The 26,831-nt window shown below is 55.3% G+C and overlaps 2 protein-coding genes across 2 annotated transcripts in view; one reads left to right on the top strand and one right to left on the bottom strand.

Moving 5' to 3' along the window:
- The window catches only part of PREB (prolactin regulatory element binding), a 247,032-nt gene that overhangs the window by 32,984 nt on the left and 187,217 nt on the right, over positions 1-26,831 (bottom strand). The gene's annotated exons all lie outside the window — the stretch shown is intronic.
- DPYSL5 (dihydropyrimidinase like 5) overlaps positions 1-26,831 on the top strand; it is a 74,990-nt gene that overhangs the window by 31,764 nt on the left and 16,395 nt on the right. Inside the window, exons 2-3 of the mRNA XM_056126043.1 lie at positions 5,680-5,944; positions 25,768-25,926. Of these exons, the coding sequence (XP_055982018.1) occupies positions 5,684-5,944; positions 25,768-25,926 (420 nt within the window). The 5' untranslated portion in view covers positions 5,680-5,683. The remainder of the gene's footprint in view (positions 1-5,679; positions 5,945-25,767; positions 25,927-26,831) is intronic.

Below are 26,831 nucleotides of genomic sequence, written 5' to 3'. Positions count from 1 at the left end.
GTGTCCTTTCATTAGCCTCTCTAGCCCCGTCTTGGTAACTAAGCCAAGCTGCATTCGGCTTCACCAGTTCCCAGGGAAACTAAGGGGGCTCCAGGTTCCACCTGCACCCCGATACCCTTATTTTCAATCTGAAGGAAAAACTTGTTCAGGGCGTGGATATTAAAGAGAACATTTGGGGGGACCAGAGAGATGAAACAGCAGGTAAGCACTTGCCTTGCATGCGGCTGACCTGGGACTGATCCCCTGCACCCCGTGTGGTCCCTGGATCCCACCAGGAGTGTTCCCTGAACTCAGAGCCAGGAGTAAGCCTTGAGTACCACTGAGAGTTGACCCCCCTGGCTGCTCAAGCCCTACCCAGCCAAGGGGGGAAAAAAAAACTTAAGGGATAGAAATTTTTAAAAAAATGTTTTTTTTTGTTTTAAAGAGAACATTTTGTTGCCAAACTTTGCGTGGAATTCCAATCAGCATAATAAGAATGTGTGCGCAGAAGCGATCCCTGTGGACCTGTCTCCTCCCTGCTCTATCCAGGTGTGGGAACTGAATCTTCTGTTTCAAATTTTTCATGACTTGATTAAAACAGCATCGCCCTTATTTTGGTTGAATAAGACACTTTTGTTTTGTTTCATTTTTGGGGTGAGGCCACACCCAGCAGTGCTCAGGGGTCCCTTCTGGCTCTGCACTCAGGAATTACTTCCTGGCAGTGCTCCCGGGGGGGTCTGTGTGGGATGCTAGGGACCGAACCTGGATTGGCCTTGTGCATGGCAAATGCCCTCTCCCCACTGTACTATCTCTCCGGCCTCTGAAAAAGACATTTTTAACTTTGAATTCCAGCAACAAAACTTGGACAGGAATAACCCCAGGAAGCCCCGTTCGCTCCCATGACCTGGATTCCCGATGGTCTGGATTAATAGGCAAGCGCTGGTATCAACATTTCCAGATGACCACACAGCGAATTAGGAAAATGGGATTATATTCCCAATTCCCCCCTCAAAGCTTGAAGGTCTGGAGGGATTCTGAAAAGCTGAGCACAGGCTTCGTGTGCAGGAGGCCTGGGTTCTACTTCCAGCACACACACAGTCCCCCAAGAACCAGCAGAAATGACCCGTGAGCACTGAGCTGGGAGCAGCTCCTGAGCACTGCTGGCTGTGGCCCAAAGACCAGTGAAGCAATGTGCAGATGAGTCAGGTTCCTTTGAAAAGGCGCGTGTTTGTGCGAGGCCCAGACGTGCAGCTCCCTCAGGCCCCCCGTTCCCTCTTCCGTGGGCGCGCAGGCCCCCGGCCTTGTCCTGGGAGAGACCCTGCACCTTGGGGGCTGCTCAGGCTTCCTCTGGCCCCAGCACCCGCGTCCCTCCCCTGAGAACTAAACTCATTTCCTGGTCATTGTGTCGTCAGGGCTGAGGACAAAGATGTCCTGACACATGTGCCCTTTCCCTCCTGCTTCAGACAATAGGCTGTGATGGGGGTCCCCCACTGCTCCCCACCAGGACCTGGAGTGCCCCTTCAGGGAGCAGAACTCCACAGGAACTGCCTTCCCATGCGACTCTCAGGGGCGGTGCCGACCCACTCCCGGCCACCAGGCCTGTTCCCAGCACCTGAGGCTCCTGAAGGGTAGCAGGTCCAGTATGCGCAGTGGACTCAGTGGAGGATGCAGCGGCCACTGCCTCGCACCCCGGCTACTCACCTTGGCAGGTGGCCAACCCAGCAGCAGGATCTGTGCGCAGGCACCAAGCTCGCTTCTGTCCAAAAGATAGGACCGCCAGTGAGCACAGAGCCAGGAGTAGCCCTGCAGGGTGTGGTACCCCCCCCCCCCTTAAGGGAGAGCTCTGCCTTTAGTGATTCTGGGGCCTTTTTGTCATCACAGAACCTTCCCGTACTGCCGAGGGCGGACGGAATGTAATGATGCAGATGAGAAAAAGATATCAAGCACCCTTAAGGGAGATTTGTTGTGGAGCTGAAGCAATAGCACAGCGGGTAGGGCATTTGCCTTGCATGCGGCTGACCAGGGTTCGATTCCCAGCATCCCATATGGTCCCCTGAGCATTGTCAGGAGTAATTCCTGCATGCATGAGCCAGGAGTAACTCCTGTGCATTGCCAGGTGTGACCCAAAAAGCAAGAGAGAGAGAGAGAGAGAGAGAGAGAGAGAGAGAGAGATTTGTTGTCTCAGAAAAAAAGCACGGAAGGGGGCCAAGTTTTGCCAGCAATCCCAGAAAAAAAAAATGTGGAATTGGATTCCTGCCCGTCACCTTAACCATTTTGATTGTGTTTCTTTAGTATAGGAGAGAAGGGGCATCTGACGCCCAGCCATGCTCAGGGTCACTCCAGGCAGCATGCAGGGGACGCTTTGTGGTGTTGGGGATTCAAACCAGCATGGCTACATGCAGGGCCACTGCTTTCGACCCTGTATTGTCTCCGCAGCCCAGTTTTTTTTTTTTTTTTTAGTGAAACACCATGAGGTACAGTTATAGACTTACAAATTTTTGTGCTTGGGTTTCAGTCACACGATGATCAAGTACCCATCCCTCCACCAGCGCCCATCCTCCACCACCACGGGTCCCAGCATCCCTCCCATCCCCCATCACCCCCTTCCCACCTTGCCTCTGTGGCAGGGCATTCCCCCTTGTTCTCTCTCTCTCCTTTTGGGTGCTCTGGTTTGCAAGAGAGGCATTGAGTGGCAATCATGTTTGGTCTATAGTCTACTTTCAGCATGATTCTCCCACCCTGGGAGGATCCTCCCAACACCCTTTATTTGGTGCTCCCTTCTCTATCTGAGCTTCCTTTTCCCCTAGTATATGTGGCTGGCCTCCAAGTCATGGAGCAGAATTCCTGGTACTAATCTCGGCCACTCCTGGGTGTTAGTCTCCCTTTTTGTTGCCTTATGTTCCCCAGATGAATCAATCTTTCTGTGTCTATCCCGCTCTTTCTGACCCATTTTGCTTAACATGATACTTTCCATGTAGTACCACTTGTATGTAAATTTCATGACTTCATCTTTTCTAACAGCTACATAGTACTCCATTGTGTAAATGTACCAAAGTTTCTTTAACCAGTCATCTGCTCTCGGGCATTCAGGTTTTTTCCAGATTCTGGCTGTTGTAAAGAGTGCTGCAATGAACAAACAAGTGCAGATGTCACTTCGGCTATACTTTTTTGCCTCTCTGGGATTTATTCCCAAGGAGTGCCCAATTTTTTGATTCACTGGTTGGGCGCCTCCTATCCCAGAATGCTGGCAGAGAGCAGGATTCTTCCATTTTATTTATTTATTCTTGGTCAAAATTGTGGTGGCTCTTCTTGTTTCCTTGCCCTGACACATCCACTTTGACAGTTAACTTGCCTCTGTGAAAGTGTCACTGAGACTCCGATAGGTCCCGTGTGTGTCAGCTTGGGGCAGTTTAGCTCTTGCAGTTCACGAAAGTGGTGTGTGTCTCTCTGCTTGCTTCAAGCTATGACGAATTCCTCGCAGCGTTTTGTAGTCTTCTGCCTGCAGCTTCAGTCTGTGTTGGCTTAGACTTGTGCCTCAGGAGAAATTCCATGTTTCAGCCTCTGTGATCTGGGCTCCCCTCACCCCACTTTCCCAGCTTCCCACATACACTCTTTGCTAGTACTTAAAAAAAATGGTAATTTTATTCTTGTGTCTGTGACCTTGCTGAATTGACAGTTCTAGGAATTTTTTTTGTAGATTCTTTAGGATTTTCTATACAGATCTAATGGTCTGTATAGAAAATACTAAAGGTAATGAGACAGACTGTTGGTTTTGGTTTGGGGGCCATGCCTGGCAGTGCTCAGGACTCCAGGGACCCTGTGTGGGGCCAGGGTTGAACCCAAGTTGGCCTCCTGGACAAGTGCCCTAGCCACTACACTGTCTCGTCAGTTCAAGGGACAAGTTTTTGTCCCTTTTAACTAACATTTTTTTTGTTGTTGTTGTTGTTTTTATTGTTTTGGGACCATCATTGGCGGTGCTCAGGGATCATTCCTGGCAGTGCTTTGGGGACCATATGGAATTTCAGGGATCAGACCTGGGTTGGTGCTTGGGAGACTTTATGGGATCCTAGGAATCGAACCCGGGTTGGTTGCGTGCAGGACAAGTGCCCTACCCGCTGTATTATCGCTCCAGCCTGAGAAGCCTTTTAATTCCTTTCCTGATGTTGTCAGTGGTAAGAGTGAACATCCTTGCCTGGCTCCCTATCTCGGAAGGAACTCATTCTAGCCTCCATCAATTCTGACGGTAACTGGAGGGTTTTGTTGTTGTCTTTCAAGAAGAAGAAATTAACATCTATTCCTACTTTTCTGGACATTTTGGTTATGAATTGGGTATGAATTTTGTCAAGTGCTTTTTCTGCATAGGAAATTATAGGAAAGATTTTTATTCTGTGGACTATTAATACAGTGAATTTCATTGACTGATTGTCAGCTCCTGGCTCAGCCTTTCATCCCTGGAATCAATCCCTCTTGCTTGGTTCTGAGCCTCTCCACCTTGCCAGATGCTGCTTGATCTGTATCTACATTCATGAGGCAAACACTCTCGCGCTCTTTATTTGCAGTTTTTATCTGGCTTTCATGTTAGAGTAGAATTAGCTTCATGAAAGGACTTGGGAAGGTTTCCTTCACTCCTGCTTTTTGGAAAGAGCTGGGTGTTCATTCTTCTGAAGCCTGTAATAAGAATTCTCTAGATTCTGAATCGAGAGTTCAGAATCAATCTGAATTTTGGGGTGGGGCTTGAGCCCAGGCATCATTTGAAAGCTCATCAGAAAAAAAAAAAAAAACAGAGAGGTGGCTCAATGGTCAAGTATATGTCTTGCATGCAGGAAACCTCAGTTTGCTCCCTGGCATCACCAAAAATAAATTTAAACTGGAAATTGGGGGGAGGAGGCTGGAGCCTATCTGCCAAGCAGTGATCAGGAGTCCCAGCACCCCTCCTGGCAATGTTTGGCTAACTCAGTCTGCAGTCCCATGCCAGGGCCTGAGGATGAGGTGTTGATCCAGCCCTGTGAGGCCGGGAATGAACAGGACCGCCAGGTCCCGTTAATGGAGGGAGGATTGTTTGGGGGATCTTTAGGGCCATACCCAGTGGTGCTCAATGGACCCTGAAGTGCCAGGGATCAAACCAGGGCCAGCCACATAAAAGGTTGCACAGTCTTGTCTCCAAATCCAGAGACCTCGCCCTTGTCCAAAGCTGCTGAAAGCGCGTGTCACTGGAGAGGGGAGGGGGCTTTGGTGCAGAATGGGCAAAGCCGGGGTACTTTGCATCACTGAGAGTGAGCTTGGAAGGATTTGGAGACCTGGGACACGGCCCAGGAGGCCCTGACACCTTCAGGAACAAGTGTTGAGTGGACACTGCACACGCGTCAGGGTCGATGCAACCCCCTGAGCTCCAGTTCCTTCCTCGGCAGTTCGAGCGTGCTGCCAACAGAGGTCCCCTCCGGTTGTTTGGGGGAACAGATTAAGACACCTTAGAACCCAGACAGCTTTGGGGGCAGCTGAATCCCAATCTGTGCTCCCTCCCGCTTCCTGCCAGTGTGTCCTGAGTGCCAGAAAGGCTGTGGTGAGGTCAAGGGGTGGCTTGGGATCCTGGCTGACTGGGGACCCTCGTCCCCATGCGGTGGGGACGTTCATCCTCCCCTGGCCCCTGCTTGCCGGCTGCCCCTGGCCCTGACGTCCGCCCCATCTCTCCCTCGCCCGCAGGACCATGCTCGCCAACTCCGCCAGCGTGCGCATTCTCATCAAGGGGGGCAAGGTGGTGAACGATGACTGCACCCACGAGGCCGACGTCTACATCGAGAATGGCATCATCCAGCAGGTGGGCCGCGAGCTCATGATCCCCGGTGGCGCCAAGGTGATCGACGCCACCGGGAAGCTGGTCATCCCTGGCGGCATCGACACCAGCACCCACTTCCACCAGACCTTCATGAATGCCACGTGCGTGGACGACTTCTACCACGGCACAAAGGTAGCACACGCGCCCTGGGCCTCTCCTGGACCTTCTCTTTCTGAGGCTCATGGGCATGAGTGGAGGGGAAGTGGGGGGGTACCCCCCAACCCCGCTGTCTGGCTGAAAGGCTGGGATGGCGGGCTAAAGGCATTGGGGCAACTGACCTAGGAGATTTCAGGCCAGGTTTCCTCGATGGTGGGCTAGGGGCCGTTTCTTCCATAACGCACTTAGCCGTCTCCTGGGCAGGGACCTGATGTGATGTGTTTATCACTTTGCAGTGCCCAGGATTGAGCCCAGGGCCTCAACCCATCGAGGCAGAGGCTCTGCCACTGTGCCACCGCCTCAGCCCTGCTTTGACAGCTCTGTTTTGACGTCACGCGTCACAGACCTGGTGGGAGAAGTGTTTGCCGGCGTTTGTTATGTGGAGTTTGGTTTGCTGGCCTCCTCTGTGCATGATAAATGAAATTAATTCCCTGAGGATGGTGGAAAATAAATAAATAAATGCAGACCGGAGAGAGCTGGGAGAGTGGGGGAAGTGCTTATTCTACAAGCAGCGTACTCTGCTTCGATCCCCAACACCAAATAGGGTCCCTGAACACCCCCCCCCCGCCAGGGGCAGAGCCAGGAGTAAGCCCTGGGCATAGCCAGGCATGGCCCCCCGAATAAGCACAAAAGCCCTTTCCGGGGTGGTTTTAGTGGCAGAAATGAGAGACACGGGCAAACCTGTCTTTCCTTAGCCCTTGTTCATTTTTATTATCTGTTTGTTTGTTTGGCTCAGGGATGACTGTGGATTGACTACATAAAGGACAATTGCCTTCCCCCTGTCCTAGCCTCTGGCCCTGTTTGCAATCTTAAAAGACAGCTTGAAAGAGGGAGGGAGTCACCCCGGACAGATGGAGCAGTTCCGAGTTGGTGTCTGTTGCTGTTTCCCCTAATGCAAAATACCCACATTCAGACCTGCAGAGTGGATGAATTGGGAGGGAATGACACGGCCAGTGGGTGCTTTCCCCTCCCTGGAGGCCCAGAGCCTGCCCAGGGGCTGTCACCCTCCTGCATTTCTCACCAGGCCTTGTGTTCCCAGGGCTGGCCCGAGGCGGGTCTGAGCGCCGCCCAGGAAGGAGTGAATGGCTCATTGGCCCATGGTCTCCACTCGGCGGTGCTTCCATTTCAGGACGCAGGGATTGGGCTGGCATCTTCAGGGTCACAAGTCCCTTGTTCAGATTCGCTTGGCAGGACGTGGCCTCTTATGCTGAAGAGATAGTCCATCAGTTAGAGCGCTTGCCTGGTGACCCAAGTGTGTGTGATCCCTGACATCCTGGATGGTCCCCCGAGCACTGCCAGGAGTAATTCCTGGTTGCAGAGCCTGAGTTTTGCCGGGTGTGGCTCAAAAACCAAAAATAAAAATTTAAAAGAAAAGAATGAACCCCAGTTTTCCCATCAGATATTCCCTGTGACCAGCACGGGATGGAGACCTCCAGGCCTTCCCAGCACCCAGGAGCTCCCCCCGCGCCCTCTGCCCCTCACTGTGCCCCCAGGGATGGTTGCCCCCCACAGTACTGACTTCTGAGTCTGAAGAATCATCACATTAGCAAATTCAGCGTCAGGGATTCGGCTGCCGGAGACCCGTGTTTCATCCCTGAACACTGCTGGTGTCCAAACCCCCTGTTCCCCAAAGGAAAATTACAAGTTTAATGGGATGTAATTTATAATTCACATACTTGCCTATTCTATTTATTTTTACCCACCCTCCCTTCTTTGGGGGCCATGCCCGGTGGCGCTCAGGACTTGCTCCTGGCTCTGCACGCAGGAATCACTGCTGGAGGGACTCGGGGACCATATGGGGTGCTGGGGATCGAACTCAGGTAGTTTCCCCCAATTTTTCAACATAGGGACCTCCTAGCAGTGTTCAGGGGCCCTGGGAGCCCCACTGGCCATTCATGGCCAATGAGGTCATCATTTAGCTCGGGCCCTGTGGTGCTGGGCACTCCTGGGGTGCCCTGTGGTGCTCAGGGGACACTGTGGTTCCGAAACTCAGACTTAGTTTGGGGGGCATGCCTCACCCTCACCCATACTGTCTCCTCCTGGCTTCTTCCTCCCCATTTTAAAGTGTCAAAGTCCCAGGCCAGAGGGATAGTGCAGGGGAGGGGTGGGGTCAGGACGCAGCTTTAAGTGACTGACCCAGTTCAGCCCCTGGTCCCGAAGGTGATCCTCTGAACCCCGCCCGGAGTGAGCCCTGAGCGCTGCCAGGCGTTGCCCAACACCAGTGATAAGGAATGGAAACTGTGTCGGAGTCTGTGGTTCTGCCGTGTCCGCCACGGGCCCGTTGGCGACATGGTGACTGTCGTCGACGGGTCCCTCGGGTTGGCTTTGTGTCTCATCTGCACCGCTGGAGGGACTCCGTCATCGTGTCGTTGCTCTACCTGCCTGTCCTCGTGGCACTGATCTCCTCTCTCCGGAGGCCAGGGGCGGGGGGGCACTGACCTGGACGTCCCCGCTCTGGACCCCATCTCCTGGCCTCTGCACTCTCCCGCCTGGCTGTCCCCAAGGCGGGGTGCGGGCCATGGGGTCCATCCATGCGACCTGCCCGGAATGTCGCCGCCGTCTGCTGCCTCAGACTCTCCGGGCAGCGAGTGACGCTCTGGTTCAGAGCCTCTCCGCCCCTCGCGTGCCCCGGCCCAGGGTGGCCTTCCGTCCTGGGCTGGCTGCCACACTGTCCCTGTGCCGTCTGCCGGCCTGTCCTCTTTGTCTCCCTCCCTGCGGCCGGCTGTCGGGCCTCATTAGCCAGGAGGGAGGTTCTCTCCCGGGAGACTGGGGCTTTTTATAGCCGGGAAACTCCCCAGCTGCTCTGGAAAACTCGGAGGCAAGATGCAGACGGCAAGATGCAGCCAGTGGCAACCGACTGAGACCACCCCTGGCACCTGGGCCTGCGTCAGGGTCCTAGATGTGGGCACTCGTGTACTGAAAGACCCCAAGTTGCCCTGGCAGTGGATATGGCCGCAACAGCTTCCTTCTTTCTTTAGCCTTTTCTTTTTTCCTTTTTATTTATTTATTTGTTGGCTTTTGGGTAACAAAAGAGGGATGCTCAGGGATGCTTAGTCCTGGCTCTACTCTCAGGGATCCCTCCTGGCAGTGCTCAGGGGACCATGTGGGGTGCCAGGGATCGAACCCACGTGACCGTGCGCAAGGCCAGCGCCCTCCACTGTGCTATGGTTCCAGCTCCATGGGTCTCCCTTCTCTCCCTTCCCTGCGGGGCCCCATAACCTGCCTTGCGCCCTGGCCTCAGGTTGGTCTGCCCCGGTCTCCTGTGGTAGACCCTGTCCGGGCCCATCCCAGGCCTCCCAACCACAGGCGTCCTGCCCTGACCCCTTCCCTTCCATATCTGGACGCCCCTCAGCTGACTCTTGGGGCTTCCTCGTCCCCTCCATGCAGCTCCCGTTGCGGTACTGAGTCCTGGTGCAGCGGGTTTAATTATTCACAGGGGCTGTAGGTGCTGGTGGCCAGTGCCGACCTACTTAGAACCTTCTAAGAAAGGTGGCAGGTGATTGGCTGGAGCGTCTGGCTGTGAGCAGAGTAATAGCCCCAGGGAGGGGCTCTGGGGGATCAGCCTGGGGGTGGGGAGATCAAGTTCGCCTCTCGGTCCTGTCTTACAGATCCAAGGGGGGCCTTGAAGCACACCCCCTAACTATTGTCCAAGTGGCAGTGGCCACCAGGACCGTTGCAAGCCTGCTTCCCTGCGGCGTCTGACTCTGTGTCGCTCGTGTCTCCGGGCTCTCGCTCACCCCAGACGACCTTCTCCCGCCCTCCCTCTGGCCCCCATCCACCCCTACACAGTGGAGTCTGGCCCCTCCCCCCTCCCCAGGCCTAAATTTAGCTGGGTTTCTGGGGGTGCAGATTCCGCTGAAGAAAGAGCTCCCAGGGGGAGGGGGAGTGGGGAACCAGGAGTACCCACAGTTTCCTCATTTCAGGGGGTGTCCTGGGGCCTTTTAGTATTATTCTGATCAACCGACTGGAGGTTACATGTAGTCTTTTGTTGGTATCTAATCTCACATAATAAAAAGCACCCCTGGGGCTGGAGGGGTCGTATAGTGGGTAGGGCATTTGCCTTGCACGTGACCAAAACAGATTCTATCCCTGCACCCCATAGATGGTGGAGTTTCTGGTACCACACACGGTCCCCAGACTTCTGCCAGGGGTCACTCCTGAGCACAGAGCTAGAAGTAGCCCCTGAGCAGTGCCACGTGTGGTTCCCCCAAATAAGAACAGGGATACAAGTGTCCACAGAATAAATGATCTCACTCATGCGGGATGGAAAGAAACACAGTAGGGGAAAAACTAACGCCCAAAAGCAGTTGAAACGAGGAGCAGGAGGACTGGTCCTTAGTAGGAAGCTTGCCAGTGCTGCGGGGGAGGGGACAGGTCAGGGAAGGGACCCCTGTGACAGGGACGTGGGTACTGTGGGCGAGGACTGGGTGCTGAAAGGAGGTCAGGTGACATGCGTGAAACCCTCCCAGTAACGGCACTGTAAGCCACAGTGCGTAGTAGGAAAAGAGGATAAGGAAAAAGTTCCTGTCAGAGAAGCAGGCCGGGGTGTGGGCGAGACGGTGGGTACTGGTGGAGGGAAGGGAATGTGTCAAATCAGATTGCAGTGAAATGAATCAGATTGCAGTGAAATGAATGTGGTGGAAATTGTACATCTGAAACTCAATCATGAATAACTTTGTAATTCCTGGTGATTCAATTAAACAAACAAACAAACAAATACAGGTGTTCCGGGCTCACCCCAGGCCAGTGAAATCCCAGTTTCTGGACACCCTTTCTTTTTTTGCATTTTGGGTCACACCCGGCAGTGCTCAGGAGTTACTCCTGGCTTATTCCTGGTTACTTAGGAATCACGCCTGGCAGGCTTGGGGGACCTTGTGGAATCCCGGGACTTGAACCCAGGTCATCTGCGTCAAGGCTAACACCCTACCCGCTGTACAGTCTCCCCGGCCTCACTGCCTCTCCCGAGCTGTGTGTTTGGGAACGTTCCCTGATGAGTCTAGCAGTGGCAGGTGGCGCGTCCCGGCTGCTGAATGGGCTGCTTCCTGGCCAGCGCCCGGCCAGCGTCACAGCCCCCCCAGAACAGTGTGGGGCCGCCCTGCCATTACCGATCTCAGACATTCGCTTCTATTTACAACCCACGGATCCCCCAGTGGGGGCCTGCAGCCCCCGGACGTCCTGAGGTCCCTGCTGTCCCCATGGCTCCCCAGGGGCACTGTCACTCAGCAGGACAGGAAGTGGGAGGGTCATCGCACAGTGCAGATGTGCAGACCCGCTTCTTGGCGGGCCCGGGGGTCCCCTGTGCCACACTGGAGATGGCTGCCCCCAACCAGAGACCCAGGGTCCCCCTACACAGGCTCTTATCCTCAGCGTGTGAGGTGACCTTGACCTAGTGCCCTTCCCCGCCCCCCAGTCTGGAGGCAGCACCGGAAGGAAGGAATTCCCTCTGGGGCCCCGCCTGCAGGATCCTCCACCAGGGCCGTTCACAGCAGGCTGTTGCGGTCAACTCACACTCAGTCCAATGGTCAGGGCACTTGCCAACCTGGTGCAATCCCTGGCACTGCATATGTTCCCCTGAGCCCTGCCAGGACTGATCCCTGAGCACAGAGCCAGGAGTCAACCCTGAGCACCACTCACTGGGTGCGGCCCCGAAGCAGAAGAAAACAGCAGGTAAATCAAAGGCCACCTCAGCCACTCGCTTCCTAACCCCCAGGTCACACGTCCCCACTGTGAGCACCATCTCAGGTCCTCAGGGTGGGCTTGGAGCTCTCGCTGGTTGACCCCCAGCACTCACCACCCAGCCCTCCCTGCCAGCTCTCAGGAAGATGGTTTTACTTGAGCCTGCCCGTGTGGGCCTCCCCATGTCCCCGTGGCCTCCCCACTGCACAGGGACCCTGAGAGGCTGCCCGCTCCCCTCCCATCCCCCACACCCCTTGGTTCCCTAGTGACATCCACGTTAGGGGCCCACGTACTCCTCACCCACCAAAATGCTCTCACCGTCCAAGGCTGTCCATGGTTTCCAGTGTAAAGGGGGTCTCTCCGCCTGGTCCCAGTTCAAGGTGGGCTCTGACACACACAGACGCTCGCTCTCTCTGGCGTTGGCAGCCCATGGTGGCAGGCAAATGGCTGTGACCCGACCCGCTGCGAGCTTTGGGCAGGCTTCGTCCTTCTGCCCCTCCCTTTCCTGCTTGGGAAATTAGACATTAGAGTAGTAGTTTGTTTATGTGTGTCCATTTGGTGACCTCTTGCAAAGGACTATTTTTCTTTAGAGAGTTCTGGGGCCATGTTTGGCAGTACTTAGGGGACCCTCTGTGGTGCTGGGATTAAACCAGGGTCAGCCACATGCAAGGCTGAACCCTTTGTACTGTATCTCCAGTCCCCGAAATGTAAATAGTAACTCTGCTGACAGGGCACATGTAAATGTCTGTGGCATCACTGAACCGGGTGCAGCCAGCTGGGCTAATCTTTGTGTGATGCCTCATGAGCTCTGAATGAAATGTCCAGACACCGTGTCCCTTGCCTAACAGAACCCTTTTCCGTCCCCTTTCTTTAGTTGGGGGTTGTAGTGGGGTGTGAGCATTTCTTTATTGTGTTCCAGGAGTGTGGGCTGTTGAAACAGGAGAGAGGCTGTGAGGTGACTCTCCTCTGGGGTCCGGTTGGCGGGGCCCAGGTCACCCTCCTGAGTCCCTTTCATGAGGCCCAAAGTCCTAATCTCACCCTGCTGGTTTCCCTTTGGTCCTTGTCATTCTCCCCTCTTCTTTTCTTTCTTTTCTTTTTTAGTTTTTTTCACTTTTTTAAAAATATTTTTCCCTTACACTTTATATAAACATTGTGGCTTACAAAGTTGTTGGTGCTGGTTACAGGCATTCAGTATTCGAACTCCAACCCCACCACCATTACACCTTTCCTCCACCGTTGTCTCCAATTTTCCCAACCACCCCTTAAGCCTGCCCTCATAGCAAACCCTTAATAATTTATTTTATATTTCTTGTTATCAATAATTTGCTAGCAGAATGATCAAAAGATGTTTCCTTAGAAGAAAATTAGTGAAGATTGTTGTATCTTACCATGGAGCCATTAAGCTCTTGTATGTTTGTTACTAAGAGGTTCTTATAGGTTAAGCCATGTGTGTTTTATATTTCGTTAATTGAGATAGGTCGCCTTTTACATTCCATTCCATCCAGTCTGGTGTGGTTTATCAGTGTTACAGAGTTTAAGATGTCGCGTGGCCATGTTCCCAACCATATGCTTCAGGAAGTCCAAAAATTTTTTTTCTTTTTGGGTCACACCCGGCGATGCTCAGGGGTAACTCCTGGCTCTGCACTCAGGAATCACTCCTCTCAGTGCTTGGGGGACCATATGGGATGCTGGGAATCGAACTTGGGTTGGCTACGTGCAAATGCTCTACCCTCTGTGCTATCGCTCCAACCCCAGTCCAAAATTTTAAATAGGGTGATGCAGTTGGAGGTAAGTTTTTAACTAGGAAGCAACTTTGGAGCATGTGTGTGACTGCCAGGGTTTTCGGAAGTACAGGGAGATGGGGGGAGGTAGCCCAACCCGATTCTGTGAAAGCCTGGAGGTTTCAGTCATGAAACCCACTGAAATTTCCGTGGATTAATTTCGAGGTGAGGCTAGAACTCAGCAGTGGAGTCCGGCCGAAAGCATGGCAGCGATTGCGGAGTGGGAAGGCTTTCAGCTGCCGGGGCTCTGGGTGGGCATGGGGGCCACCCTCCCCACTCCGTCATTCTCCCCTCTTCATCAGGGCCTTCCAGCTGCCCTGCCCACCCCTTTCATCCCCACGGTCAACAAGAAGGAATTAGGAAAGCTTGATTCCACGTCACCTGTAAGAGATCATGGTTTTTTTTTTCCTTTCAAACGAGTGCTTGTTAGGTAGGTTATATTCTCTCTCTGTCTGTCTCTCTCCCGTCCTCTCTCTTCTCTCGCTCTCCTCTTCTCTTTTTATTAAAGAGCCGTGATCTACACCAGTCCCTCCACCAGTGTTCGCAGATGCCCTCCCCATCCCAACCCCCACTCCACCCCCACCTGTCAACTTGACAGGGACATCACAGATTCGGTTATTGTCTCTCTTAAAGGCAGAGATGGCTGAGCCTCAGGAACCAGGAAAAAGTGTCCTGCTTCAAGCTAGCTCCCTCCCGCGCCTCACAGAGCGCTGTTAGGCAATCCGGTTCGAGCTGCACGCTCGAGGATTACAGGCCAAATGGCGTGAGAGCAGAGAGAGCGCGTCTTGGGTTTTAGATCCAGCTCGGCGAGACCAGCTCAGGTCACCAAGCTGCTCCTCTGTTGCTAGAGGAAAGCGTTTCTGCAGCCAATTGATTTCTCCGTCGTCAAACCCTCAGATCAACGACAGAGAGGAGCCTGCTCCATGCGACAGAACCTCCGCACCTCGCTCCAGAAGTGATGCTTTGGGGAAAGGACTGGGGCCCGTGCTGTGCAGGCCAGAGATCTGGGTCTGATTCTCAGATCACCAAGCCACCCAGCCAGGAAGAACCCCACGGTCTCCCTGACGTGACTCCCCCGACAAAACTGGAAGTTCTGATTTTACGCTTTTCCTCCTTGGCTTACAAGGCAGGCAAGGGAGTAGGACAGTGGGGAGGGCACTTTCCTTGCATGCAGCTGACCCAGGTTCAGTCCCCAGCATCCTATAGGGTCCCTGAGCACTGCCAGGGGTGATTCCTGAATGCAGAGCCAGGGGTAAGCCCTGAGCATTGCTGGGTGTGACTCAAAGAACAAAAGGAAAGCAAAAGGCAGGGGAGGGAAGAAGGAGGAATATTCTGCCCCCGACTGTGTGTTTACTTCAGTGTTTTTCTTAACGACTGCATGTGCGGGCGGTGGAGAGATGATGCAGGGGAAAAGCTGGCCTGGGTTCCATCCCTGGTACCTCAGAAGGTCCCCTGAGCCCTGCCAGGAGCGATCCCTGAACTCAGAACCAGGAATCAGCCCAGAGCACTGTGGGCTGTGACCCCAGAACAAGCAAAAAGACTGCAAATAAGTATATTTCCTGAGACAGATGAGGAAAACCGTGGGAAGCTTCCAGAATCACGGTGCAAATTCCGTCCTCCCGAGCCCTGTGGATGTACCAGTGACCACATGGCCATCTCGGGGCTGACCAGAAGACCCTGACACCTTGGGTCACCACTGCGGCACTTACGTTTCTCTCCAAACCCTTTTAAAAATTTTCTGGTTTTTGTTTGGGGTTTTTAGAGCCAAGCCTCCGACTCTGCATGGGGCTGGCTTTAGCTGGTGCGTGGGGCACCGCATGGACAGCTCCCTGGACCCCTTCTCGTTCTTCAGGTGAGGGCTGGAGAGAGGACAGGGGTGAAAGCGCTTGCCTTGTGGCAGCTGACCCAGGAGGTCCCCTGAGCCCTTCCAGGAGTGATCCCTGAGCGCAGAGCTGAGTGGGCTCCGAGCACCGAGTATAGCCCCAGAACAAAACAAGCAGAAGAACCCTCTCACCTGCCTTCCCGACCCCACACCCAGACCCCGGCACCCAGGGCTCGTGGGCCCTGTCCAGACCCAATCCTGTGTGTGGTATCAGCTGGAAATGACACTCCGTGATCGGATCCATGAGTGACTTAGATGCGAGGTCGGAAAGGCTTAGTGTGAGGCCTCCACAGTGGCCATTAGAGTCTCAGAGCGATTCAGTCTGACGCCTGTTGGTGAGTGCTATTCCTGGGAAGGATATTCGAGGAATAAGGAAAATCCACGGCTCAGAAACCTGCCTTTCGGGGCTGGAGCGATAGCACAATGGGTAGGGCGTTTGCCTTGCATGCGGCCGACCCAGGTTCGATTCCCAGCATCCCATATGGTCCCCTGAGTACCGCCAGGAGTGATTCCTGACTGCAGAGCCAGGAGTCAGCCCTGAGCATCGCGGGGTGTGACCCCAAAAGGAAAAAAAAGAAAGAAGAAACCTGCCTTTCACTTTTCTAAATCAATATCCCGCGACACACTTTTTGTTCTTTGTTGCTTGTGCAACCGACTTGTGGTTGTGTTGATATACAAGCAGCAGCACGTTTGTAACGGGGGGCCCTTGGGGCCTTCAGACACAGGTTTGCACTGTGCAGCTGTCACAGTACAAACCGTCACCCCCTCCCTTGGTTGTTGCGGTGACTGGGGGCTCCCACACACTTGATTATGGTGCCCAGGGATGGGACACTTGGTGGTGCCACCAGGACCTCATCCCCTGCATATGAGGAGAGCTGGGATCGAACTCACGACCACTTGGAGCTGTCCCCAAGTGTCTCTTCCTCATCCCAGCTAACTGCTAATCTATTTCCTGTCACTGCAGATTCATTTGCATTTTCTTGAGGTTTTCTTTTTCTTGGTGGTGGGGGGAATATGGGGCACTGAGGGGGTATTTGGCCCACACATGGCGCTGCTTAGGGCCTTCTTCCAGCTCTGCACCTGGGGATTGTTCCAGAAGAGCTTGGAGGAGCCACGCAGCAGGGGTGTCTCCTCTCCTTGCCCTCATGTTTTTACACAGTGTTTCTCTCTGATCGCTCTCACTCTGCAGCATCAGGGCTGTTGCAGGGGAAGGTGCCGGGACGTGTGTGAGCTTGTGTTTACGTGAGCCTGCACTGCCTTTCTCCCGCGTGAAGCCTAGAAGAGTCTACACCGTGTCTGGTTCGCTTTGCAGTCACTGCAGAGCCAGTTTCCAAAGCTTCAGGCTTCCTGTCTGCGCCATCGCCCCCGGAGGAGAGCGGAGGGGTCCCGTGGCCTAAGCGCCCCCTCGGGCAGGGCGGGTGTCTGGCCTTTGATGAAGTTGGTCAGGCGTGGCCTGTCTGATTCCCGCCTTGGAGTTCGAAGGGGCTGGGGGAGGAGGACAAAGGGCCCCTCTGTGCGTGCCCTGTTCCCGGGCCTTCCCGGGAGCCGGCTGCCACCTCTCTGCCACCCAGCGCCCTTGGAGGATCCTTCCCGGTCTCCATGGCAACTGCATGCGGAGCTGCCAGCTCGGTGCTGGGGCTTTGTATCATACAATGAATTTAAGTTGGATGCTGCGCGCCCGAGGGCTGTGCCGCCGGAGCCCGCCCCCCCCTCGGAGCTGGGGCACAGCTTAGCCCTGAGAGTCAGTGCCCGGTCCCGCAGCAAGACCCGCCCTCTCGCGGGCTCCCGCCCAGGCCATCCCGAGCTGCCATCCCAAGCTGCCTTGGAGGGCACCAGGGCTGCCTCAGGGTCCGAGGCCCTTCACCCCAGCTGGCTGGGATCCCCCTGTTCTCTGTAAAATGAAAAGTGTGTCTCTAAGTCAGATCCCATTTCTTCGCGCTCTCTCTCTCTCTCCCTCTTTCCCTCTCCCTCTCTTCCTCTCTTTTCTCTCCCTCTCCCTCTCTCTCTCTCTCTCTCTCTCTCTCTCTCTCTCTCTCTCTCTCTCTCTCTCTCTCTCTCTCTCTCTCTCTCTCTCTCTCTCTCTCTCTCTCTCTCGGCTTTTTGGGTCATACTCATGATGGTCTGAGGTTACTCCTGGCTCTGAACTCAGGAATCCCTCCTAGCAATGCTTGAAGGAACCATATGGGATGCCACTGATCGAACCTAGATTGGTCACGTGCAAGGCTGGAGAGTCGTTCAGAGGACTAGAACGCATGCCTTGCATGCTGGAGACTGCGGTGAGGCTGCTGTTCGATCCCCAGCACCACACGGTCCCCGAGCACCGCTGGGTATGTCCCCCAAATAGGCAAAATGAATCTCAAGAAGGTGCTTGAAGTCTCAAATAAGTCGGTGGCTGGGTTGGGTTGTCAGCCCAGGTCTCTGGCCTGGCTAGGATGTCAGCCTAGGTGTCTTCCCGTGGTCTGGTCCAGTGTTTTGTCCCTAAAGCATCAACGAGGCTTTTCTCGGCAGGCAGGTGAGGTGTGGGGAAAGGGCCTTGTGGCGGGAAGGTTGTGCGTGTTTCTGTGGGATGTCTGGAGCAGGCCAGGTGGGTGTCGGAGAGCAGTGCCTCCTTCAGCGCAAGCCCCGAGGAGAGGAGGTGGGCCGAGGCCTCGGTGACTTGGGAGAGGCTCCGGGCCCGGGGAGGGAGAACAACAGGTCATTCATGCCTGCAGGTGAGGGAACGTGCACAGCGTGGAGCAAACCAAGCAGCTGTGCATGTACCGTGGACTAGAAGGCGGGAAGGCCCGAGAGCCAGAGGTGGGCTAAGGTGCCCACTGTGCCCATGGCCAACCCCAGCTCAGTCCCCGGCACCACACACCACCCCCTGGCCCCACCTGGAGTGCTCCCTGAGCACCGCCAGGTGTGGCCCAATGAAGGGAGCCAGGGGGCTTGGGCTGGAGTGACAGTACAGCAGGGAGGGCGCTTGCTTGGCAATTCCAGGCACCACACAGGGTCCCCTGAGCCGCACCAGCAGTGATCCCTGAGCACAGAGACAGGAGGAAACCCTGAGCACTGTTGGATATGGCCCAAAAAACCTGAGTTTTTAGAAAGGCAGTCCTGGGAGGCCGGGGAGACAGTCCAGGTGTTCGGTCATGACTTCACTGGCTTCCAAACAGGATTCAGTCATAGTATCACACGTCCCCCCACGCATCACCACACGTGGTCCTGGAGCCTCCCAAGCACTGGCAGCGTGGCTGGGATGATACGCTGCCACCACAGGGCCCAAGTAGCACCGTGTACACTGCATCCTTGCAACCTGATTGGCCAAGGGCCTCCAGGAGGGGTCCCCGAGTCCCCTGAGCATCACTTAGTAAAGTAAAGTAAGTAAAGGCCCTCCCGTTGATCATCGATTTGCTCGAGCGGGCCCAGTAACGTCTCCATTGGAGACTTTGTTGTTACTGTGTCTGGCATATCGAATACTCTCGGTAGCTTGCTGGGCTCTCCGAGAGGGGCGGAGGAATCGAACTCGGGTCGGCCATGTTGGCTGCGTGCAAGGCAGACGCCCTACCCGCTGTGCTATCGCTCCAGCCCCTAAAATCTTTTTTAAAAATGACTTGGTGAGGGTGGGATATAGCTCTGTGTTAGAGCTCCGGCCTCACATATGTGAGGCCCTGGCTTCAGTTCCCAGCACACGTATTCACACACACACATACACGCACGCATGTGCACACAAGCATACACACATATGCACACACACAAACACAGTTACATATGCAGACAACATGCACGTGCATACACGCATGCTCATACATGCACACACATGCCTGAGAGCTGTGTGGAGCCAGCCCGGCTGACATGCATTTCATGGATGCCCTGGAGAAAGGGGCATGTGGCAACACCAGCAGGGACGGGGGCAGTGGTCAGTTGCAGGCGTCCGGGAGGAGTCTGTCAGAAAGCAGGTCAGTGCCCAGCGGGCAAGTGGCCAGCGACACTCAGGGTGGTGAGCTGGGAGAGTGCTGCGAGCCTGTGCAGCTCCTCCTTAAAGTGCTCTGAGTGGCCAGGTGCCAACAGGAGCCCCTCTCTGTGTGGGGCACCGGCGACAGCCCAGACCCTGGCCAGGTTGGGGGTTGTGGTGTATCCGCCTGCAGACCCTGGCCAGGTGGGCTGGGGGTTGTGTTCCCCCAGGAGGCGACATCCTGGCTGCGGGCCTGCTCTAATACCCTGCATATCAGTGGGCGCAGTGCTCACCCTCTTTGGGAGGGTCCCCTTAGTGGGCCATTCCGAGGACCCACGAGTCGGCAGCAGGACCCAGAAGGATCCAGAAGGCACTGGGGGTTTCTCCATTGCAGAGCCTCTCGCGGGCCTGAGAGTGTGCGAGTGTTTCCATGCAGACAAAGAAGGAAGGGATTCGGCGACGCCCAGGAACAGACCCCAGCAGATGGGATTCCCCACCTCCCGGGCCGCACACGGAGTTTTGGATGGTTGTAAGCCCTAGTTTTCATAGCACTCGGACCCCGAGCTCATTCTCACTGTGGGGTTGCTCCCACCTTAAGCACTGACTTGTTCTTTCCCTGGACCTGAAGCTCGACGCAGACTTCAGTTTTCTGCAGCAGCCCAAGACTCCCTGTGCACCCTGAGGACTGGGTCTCCCCCTTGGGAAGCCCTAGGCCTGAGCTCTGGCCCCAGGCCTTTTGTGCAGGTGGTAGGGGGCTCACTCATTGCCCTGTGGGTCCGTGTGTTGGGGGGGGGGGTCCGTGGAAGCCACGGTGGGCAGGAGAGAACCCCGCCCTTGGCAGTGAGGCGGTGAAGGGCGCCTCCCCTCCTTCATCTTGCTGGAGCCAGGGCCCACCCAGGCGCTGGTCTCTCCAGCCCTGCCACAGCAGCCGCTAAGTCCTGGCCGTTTTCCCGATCAGGATCACACCCCGGTGTGCCCCCCATGGTGCGGGAGGTGCTAAGACCCACGGGGACATTTACAATAAGTTGAGGCTGCCTTCCAGAGTGAGTTGTGGACAAGCATACGCCGGGAAATCCCCAACTCATGGATTCCCACGAAGAGGGTTGGGTTTTCTTCGGAGGGGACATTCCTGGGATGTCCGGGATGCCGGCGGGTCCAGATGGACCCACAGTGCATCTCCAGTATCCACAGCAGGACAGCAGCCGTCCTGGGAAATCATGAAATCCTGTTCCTCTCTGGCCTGGCGTGTGCTGCGGCTGTGTGTTGCGGTCAGACAAACAGCCCTCGGTTCTGTGTTAGCGGAGTTACCGGGGCACCCCTCAGCCCCAGGAGAAAGGGAGCCCAGGCCCAGAGCGATAGTCTGAGGGGGCGCTGGGCGTGCACGCCGCATGGCTGGCTCAGTGCCCGGCACCACATCTGCCAGGTTGACCCCGGAGCACAGCTGGGAATGGGCCAAAATCAAAACGAAAGAACACACTGCTCCCTCCCAAGTGAATGCCCGCACCTCGCACGTGGCCCACTGGGATCCACCCCTAGCACCTCGGGGCCCAAGCAGCACCATGTCATTGAACCCATACCTTGAATCTCCGGCCTGGTTGGTAAGAATCACTGAGAGAAACCCCCTCCCATCAAAACACAACACACACACATACACACACACACACACACACACACACACACACACAAAGAATTCTGCTGCATAGTAGGAGGGCAGCCTCGCTGGGTGCCCAGTTATGTATATAATCACCAGGGCTTGAGTGAGCACTGGGCAGTCTGCTTACTCACCAGCCCCGGGAGGTGTAGCAAGGGCGGTAAAATACCACTGTAACACTGTCCTCCCATTGTTCATCAATTTGCTTGTGCAGGCACCAGTAACATCTCCATTGTGAGACTTGTTACTGTTTTGACATATCAAATACACCACGGGGAGCTTACCAGGCTCTGCCGTGTGGGCTGGATACTCTCGGTAGCTTGCCGGGCTCTCTGAGAGGGACAGAGGAATCTAACCTGGGTCAGCCGCATGCAAGGCAAACGTCCTACCCGCTGTGCTGTCGCACCACCCAGAATACCACTAGTGTGTTTTATTTATTTATTTTCTCTTGGTTTGGGGACCACACCCAGTGGTGCTCGGAGGTTATTCCCCGCTCAGTGCTCAGGGGTTGCAGCCAGGGATCAAGCCCAGGCCTCCAGCACGCGGAGCACATGCCGAGCTGGGCCATGTTTGAGCTCCCGCCAGCCCCATTCGTTTCACATTTCATGCAAAAGCACCCAAGGAGTTGAGCGCTTTCCGGGTTTGTGTTGAATTACCCTCTGTGTGGTTAAAATAGTCCATTGCACTAAAGGAAAATATTTGAAACACGTAAGCGTGGCTTCATAAATTTAAAAGGGTTCTTGGGGGCCAGAGAGATCGTACAGTGGGGAACGTGTTTGCCTTGCATGCGTACGACCTGGGTTCAATTCCTGGCACCCCATGTGGCTCCCTTGAGCTCCACCGGGAGTGAACCCTGAGCATATAGAGTGATCCCTGAGCACAGCTGGGGATGCCCCCACCCCTCAAAAGAAAAAGAAAGGTTTTTAAGAGATAAATAAGAGAGTTCACTTCCTGCAGGCTTATTTTACATGTTGATTAGAAAAGTAATGTGTTCCATTAAGTAAATCTAAGAGAAATTAGGAAAAAGTAAAGTACTCAGACTCACCCCAAGCAGGCAGGGCTGATGTGGTATTTTCCTCCCGTTTCCCTGTGCGGACGTCTGTGTTTCAACAGGCTTTTCACTGGGTCTTCCCCCCCCCCCCCCCGCGCCCCCCCCCCCCCCCCCCGCACCACTTCCTCTGAATTGGGTCTGAGCCGACCCCCCCCCCCAGACTGCCTACAGCCAGCCCGGGTCCTCTCTGCAAATTGCTCCCTCTGCTTTGTGAACGATGGCACTGATAAGGTCTGTCACATCTTGTCGTCACATTCCCATGAAGACAGGGGGAGGGTCTGGCCTAGCTGTGTGCTCCCGCCTCCTTCCAGAACTCTCTCCCAGGCAGCAGGGACCACCATCCAACACTGGGGCTTCAGACCACTTGCGTCCCTCCTTCATAGGGCTATGCCTGCCCACAGCCCACTGTCCCAGGATGGCCACTTGGGAGCCCCAGGACTTTGAGAAATAACTGAGCATTTCCAAGTCCTAAGCAAGCCAGATGTCCCCTCGGGGGACAGGAGGGAATATGTGTGTGTGTGTGTGTGTGTGTGTACGCATGCGCATGCATGCTTCCTCCTGGGGGCCATGAGTGTGAGTGGATGCGTGGGCTCGGGCCAGCACCTCTGTCCGTGGCGCAGAACATGCATCCCTGTCATGCGGGGACTTGGGAGATTTAATCCCAGCTTTGTGCTCGGGAGTTATTCCGGGCGGGGGGGGGGGGGGCTGGAGTGATAGTAAACGAACCGGGCACTTGCCTTGCACACTCCAACCTAGGTTTTAACCCCGGCCTCCCATATGGTCCCCTGAGCACTGCCAGGAGTGATTCCTGAGTGCAGGACCAGGAGTAATCCCTGAGCATCAATGGGATATGACCAAAAAGGAAAAAAAAGGTTATTCCTGGTGAGCTTGGGGGAGCTTGTGCAATGCCAGGACCAAACCAGGGCCAGGCAAGCACCATGCCTGCTGCTCTCTCTCTCCCTCTCTCTCCTCTCTCCCTCTCTCTTTCTCTCTCTCTCCCTCTCTTCCTCTCCTTCTCTTTCTCCCTCGCTCTTTCCCTCTCTCCCTCTCTCCCTCTCTCTCCCCCTGTCTCTCCCTCTCTCTCCCTCTCTCTCCTCCCTCCCTCTCTCAATTTCTCTCTCTCTAACTTGTAACCATTTTGTCCAGTGATTTTCAACTGCAGGGAACAGGCACCAGTCTTCAGAAATGTCCTATCTGTCCATGAAAAATATGTTCCCATCATTTAACCGTGGGTTTTAACCACCCGCCCACAGGTGTGAAAACCTCTCTCCGTCACCCAGACAAGCGAGCGATGCCTCAGCTCCCATACTTGGGTCCAGGGAGGGAAGGGCCAAGGGAAACTCCGTGACCAGTAAAGTGACGTAGGGCTGGGGAGAAGACTCAAAGGCTGGAGGCCCAGGTTTGGGCCTACCAGCAAGTGTGGCCCTGGTGACCCGTCCCCAGGAGCACTGGGCCTGGGCAAGTCTCTCATCATGGGCCCAAGCACTGAACTGTGAAGCCCACACAGCCAAGCCAGAGTGTCACGGGATGGATGGATGGATGATGGGTGGGTGGATGGATGAGTGGGTGGGTGGATGAGAGGCTGGCTGGGTGGGTTGTGACAGGGAGAGTGAATGGAAGGATGGATGGATGGATGGATGGATGGATGGATGAGAGGGGATGGACTGATGGATGTAAGGATCAGTGAATGGAAGGATGGATGGATGGATGGATGGGAGGGTGGGTGGGTGAATGAATTGACAGAGGGGAGGATGGGTGGATGGTCAGAAGGATAGATGGGTGAAAGGATGAGTAGATGGATGGATGGATGGATGGGAGGGTGGGTGGGTGAATGAATTGACAGAGGGGAGGATGGGTGGATGGTCAGAAGGATAGATGGGTGAAAGGATGAGTAGATGGATGGATGGATGGATGGATGGATTCAAGAATGTGTTGGGGCTAGAGCAATAGCATAGTGGGTAGGGCATTTGCCTTGCATGCGGCCAACCTGAGTTCGATCCCCAGCATCCCATATGGTCCCCCGAGCACCACCAGGAGTAATTCCTGAGCGCAGTGCCAGGGGTAACACCTGAGCATCGCTGGGTGTGACCCAAAAAGAAAAAAAAAGAATATATTGTGCATGGAAGATGGATGATGAGTGGAAGAATGGATCATTGAATGGTGACTGGAAAGATAGGTGGATGGGTGGACGGACGGATGAAAAACTAAAAAAGTGTGTAAAATCGTAATATATCAGACACCATCATGTTCACGTGTGAAAGCAAGAAATGCTTTCAGGACAAAACAAGAGTACAACCACCTGCTATGTGGATGAATCAGCCTGGCACAACCCAGCAAAATCCGAAATAGAAGCCAGCGAGTAAAGCTGCAATCTGCCGCGCCCCTCCCTCGCGCCCCTCCCTCGCTCCCGCGCCCCTGCACAGTCCCTGTATGTGCTGCACGCCCGCCCTCTGCTGGCCGCTCGAAGCCTAGCAGGAAGCCGGACCTCTGCTTTCCCCGACAGCAGTGCTGGGGGCGTGGGGGTCTCCTGGTCCAGCCAGGGTCCGCAGGAGACGTGGACGTTCCCCTTTTTAATGGCTATTTGGATGTGGAGCTAATTGTCTCCTGACAGTCCCTTGTTCCCCTGCAGTATTGCTACGTGGTGATCAAGGGTTTAAACTGAACAGAGAATCTTGAAAACGTCAGCATAATTCCACGGACTGTTGCGCACTCCGAGATAATCTGCCGAACTGCCTGGTCGAGCACACACCAGGGAAACTCTTCACGGAGTCCTTCCCTCAAAGGACGTTCCACTTGACTTGTGCAGCTTCCAGCTTGGGGGAAGGACGTCAGCGTCCAAGGGGTGAAACCAGCTGGACAGGCCCCACCCACTCACAGGGGTGCAGGCAGGGGCTGGTGGGGGGGGGGTAGGGGGGAGTCTGCGTCTCCCCAGCAGGAGGGCTCTGTTGAGTGGTGGAGTCTGTCCCGGTCTGTCACAGCCTTCCAGAGGCTTTTCATAACAAACGAGACTCTGTTGAGGAACAGTGCTGTTGCCTGGAACAGCCTTTGTTCATTGTGAGTTTGGGAAGAGAGAGTAAGAGATGGGGGAGGGGGTCTTTAGACCCATTTAGCAGCCATTCCCAGGAATGTGACCACCCAGGAGACGTTTTGTTGTTGTTGATTTTAGGGCCCCACTTGGTGGTGGTCCGCAATCTCTCCTGACTGCTGGCGGGGGGGAGGGGAGTTGCCCATATGCAGTGCTGGGGATGCAACTCGGGTCCTTTCACACTTTCACACAGGCAAGCGCCTTCCCCTGCCAGACCGTTCTCCGGTCCCCTCAGTGAAGCTTTTCATGCTTTCTTTTGAAGTGGTACCTTGGTGAGGTTTGTGCCCAGGATAACTTCGGGATTTCAAAAGTGCTCAGTCTGGAACAAAGGGAATGACATGAAATCCATGCCCTTGAAGGACCAGAGACAAAGCGCCCCAGGGAAGCCACAACTGGAACATTCTGAGTAGAAGTGCCTGGTGCCTGCCAGGGTATAAACATTTGTTACAGTATCAGTGTGTGTGTGTGCCCGAGTCTCAGTTCAGTGGACACCAGGCCCTAGGTTATACTGTGTTATACTGTATCTCACCATGTCCCTCTTCCAAGTCATCTGCGTCTGGGTGGCTTGGGGTTAAGTGTCTGTGCGGGGGTTCTCAGGGATAAAGGAGGATGCTGGCTCCCGTGCGTCTCAACAGCTCCCTTGCAACACCCCCCCACCCCCACCAGACCTTGGGGGCCCCCAGCCTCATGTGTGGTTGGCTCTGGGAGAGGAGGGACTGACGCTTTCCCGTCTGTGCAGGCGGCGCTGGTGGGCGGCACCACCATGATCATGGGCCTGGTCCTGCCCGACAAGGAGGCCTCGCCTGTGGATGCCTACGAAAGGTGCCGGGCGCTGGCCGACCCCAAGGTCTGCTGTGACTACGCCCTCCACGTGGGAATCACCTGGTGGGCACCCAAGGTAAGCAGGTGTGCGTGGACGGGGTGACAGGAGAACGCCCAACACCCTTTTTATTTGGATTTATTGTCGCGGGGGCCGACGGGGATCAAACCCAGGCTCCGGCCCAGCGAGCCCCCTTCCAGCCCCGGCAGCTGGAGTGAGGCCCAGCGCCCCCAGTTACCCAAGGGAAAAGCACGGAGGATTTCACAGCAGGGTGGGCGTTAATAGAAAGGGTCAGCATCCCGCAGACTCAGAGGACCCCAGACAGACGAGAGTGAGTCCCAGCCTGGCCGCAGGCTGTGACATCCCTCACTCGTCCCCCACTGCTCCACAGCGAGGCCCCTGGGCTGGGCGTTGTTTCTGGAGCTGTGTGGCGTCACCCCTCTGGGCTTCTTTCCCCATTTGTGTAGGGCTCACCGGCACCAGGCCTTGGGGACCCCAGAACCCTCACACTGTCCCCATGTTTCCAGGTGGGCCCCGCTGGGCTTCTGTGCTCCCGGGGCTCACCGTTCCTTCCCATCACTTCCGGCCTGGGTGTGCCTCACCCATGAAGGACTCCTCCACTGGTGCCAGACCAAAGGGGTGGCACACAGTGACCATGAGACCATGACCCTTCTCCTCTTCATGTCCCCAGAGAGGATGCATCCCTGCCCCCGCCCCAAGATGGACATTCCGTGCAGCCCCTCAGCTGCTTTGAGACCAGGCCGTCATCAGACCTGGGATTTCACGTTATTTTTTCTTGCTTTTTTATATTTGGTTTGGGGCCATACCCAGTCGTACCCAGGGCTTACTGCTGGCTCTGCACTCAGGAATTACTCCTGGCGGGGTTTGGAGGGCCGTATGGGGTGCCAGGGATGGAACCCGGTTGGCCACGTGCAAGACCAGTGCCCTCCCTGCTGTCCAGTCGCTCTGGCTCATCTTTTTAC

This window comes from Sorex fumeus, unplaced genomic scaffold (genome assembly GCF_029834395.1).
Source record: "Sorex fumeus unplaced genomic scaffold, SorFum_2.1 ptg000006l, whole genome shotgun sequence".
Taxonomy (NCBI): domain Eukaryota; kingdom Metazoa; phylum Chordata; class Mammalia; order Eulipotyphla; family Soricidae; genus Sorex; species Sorex fumeus.
The sequence above is the reverse complement of the archived record's forward strand: the minus strand, read 5'-3'. Positions and strand labels throughout refer to the sequence as shown.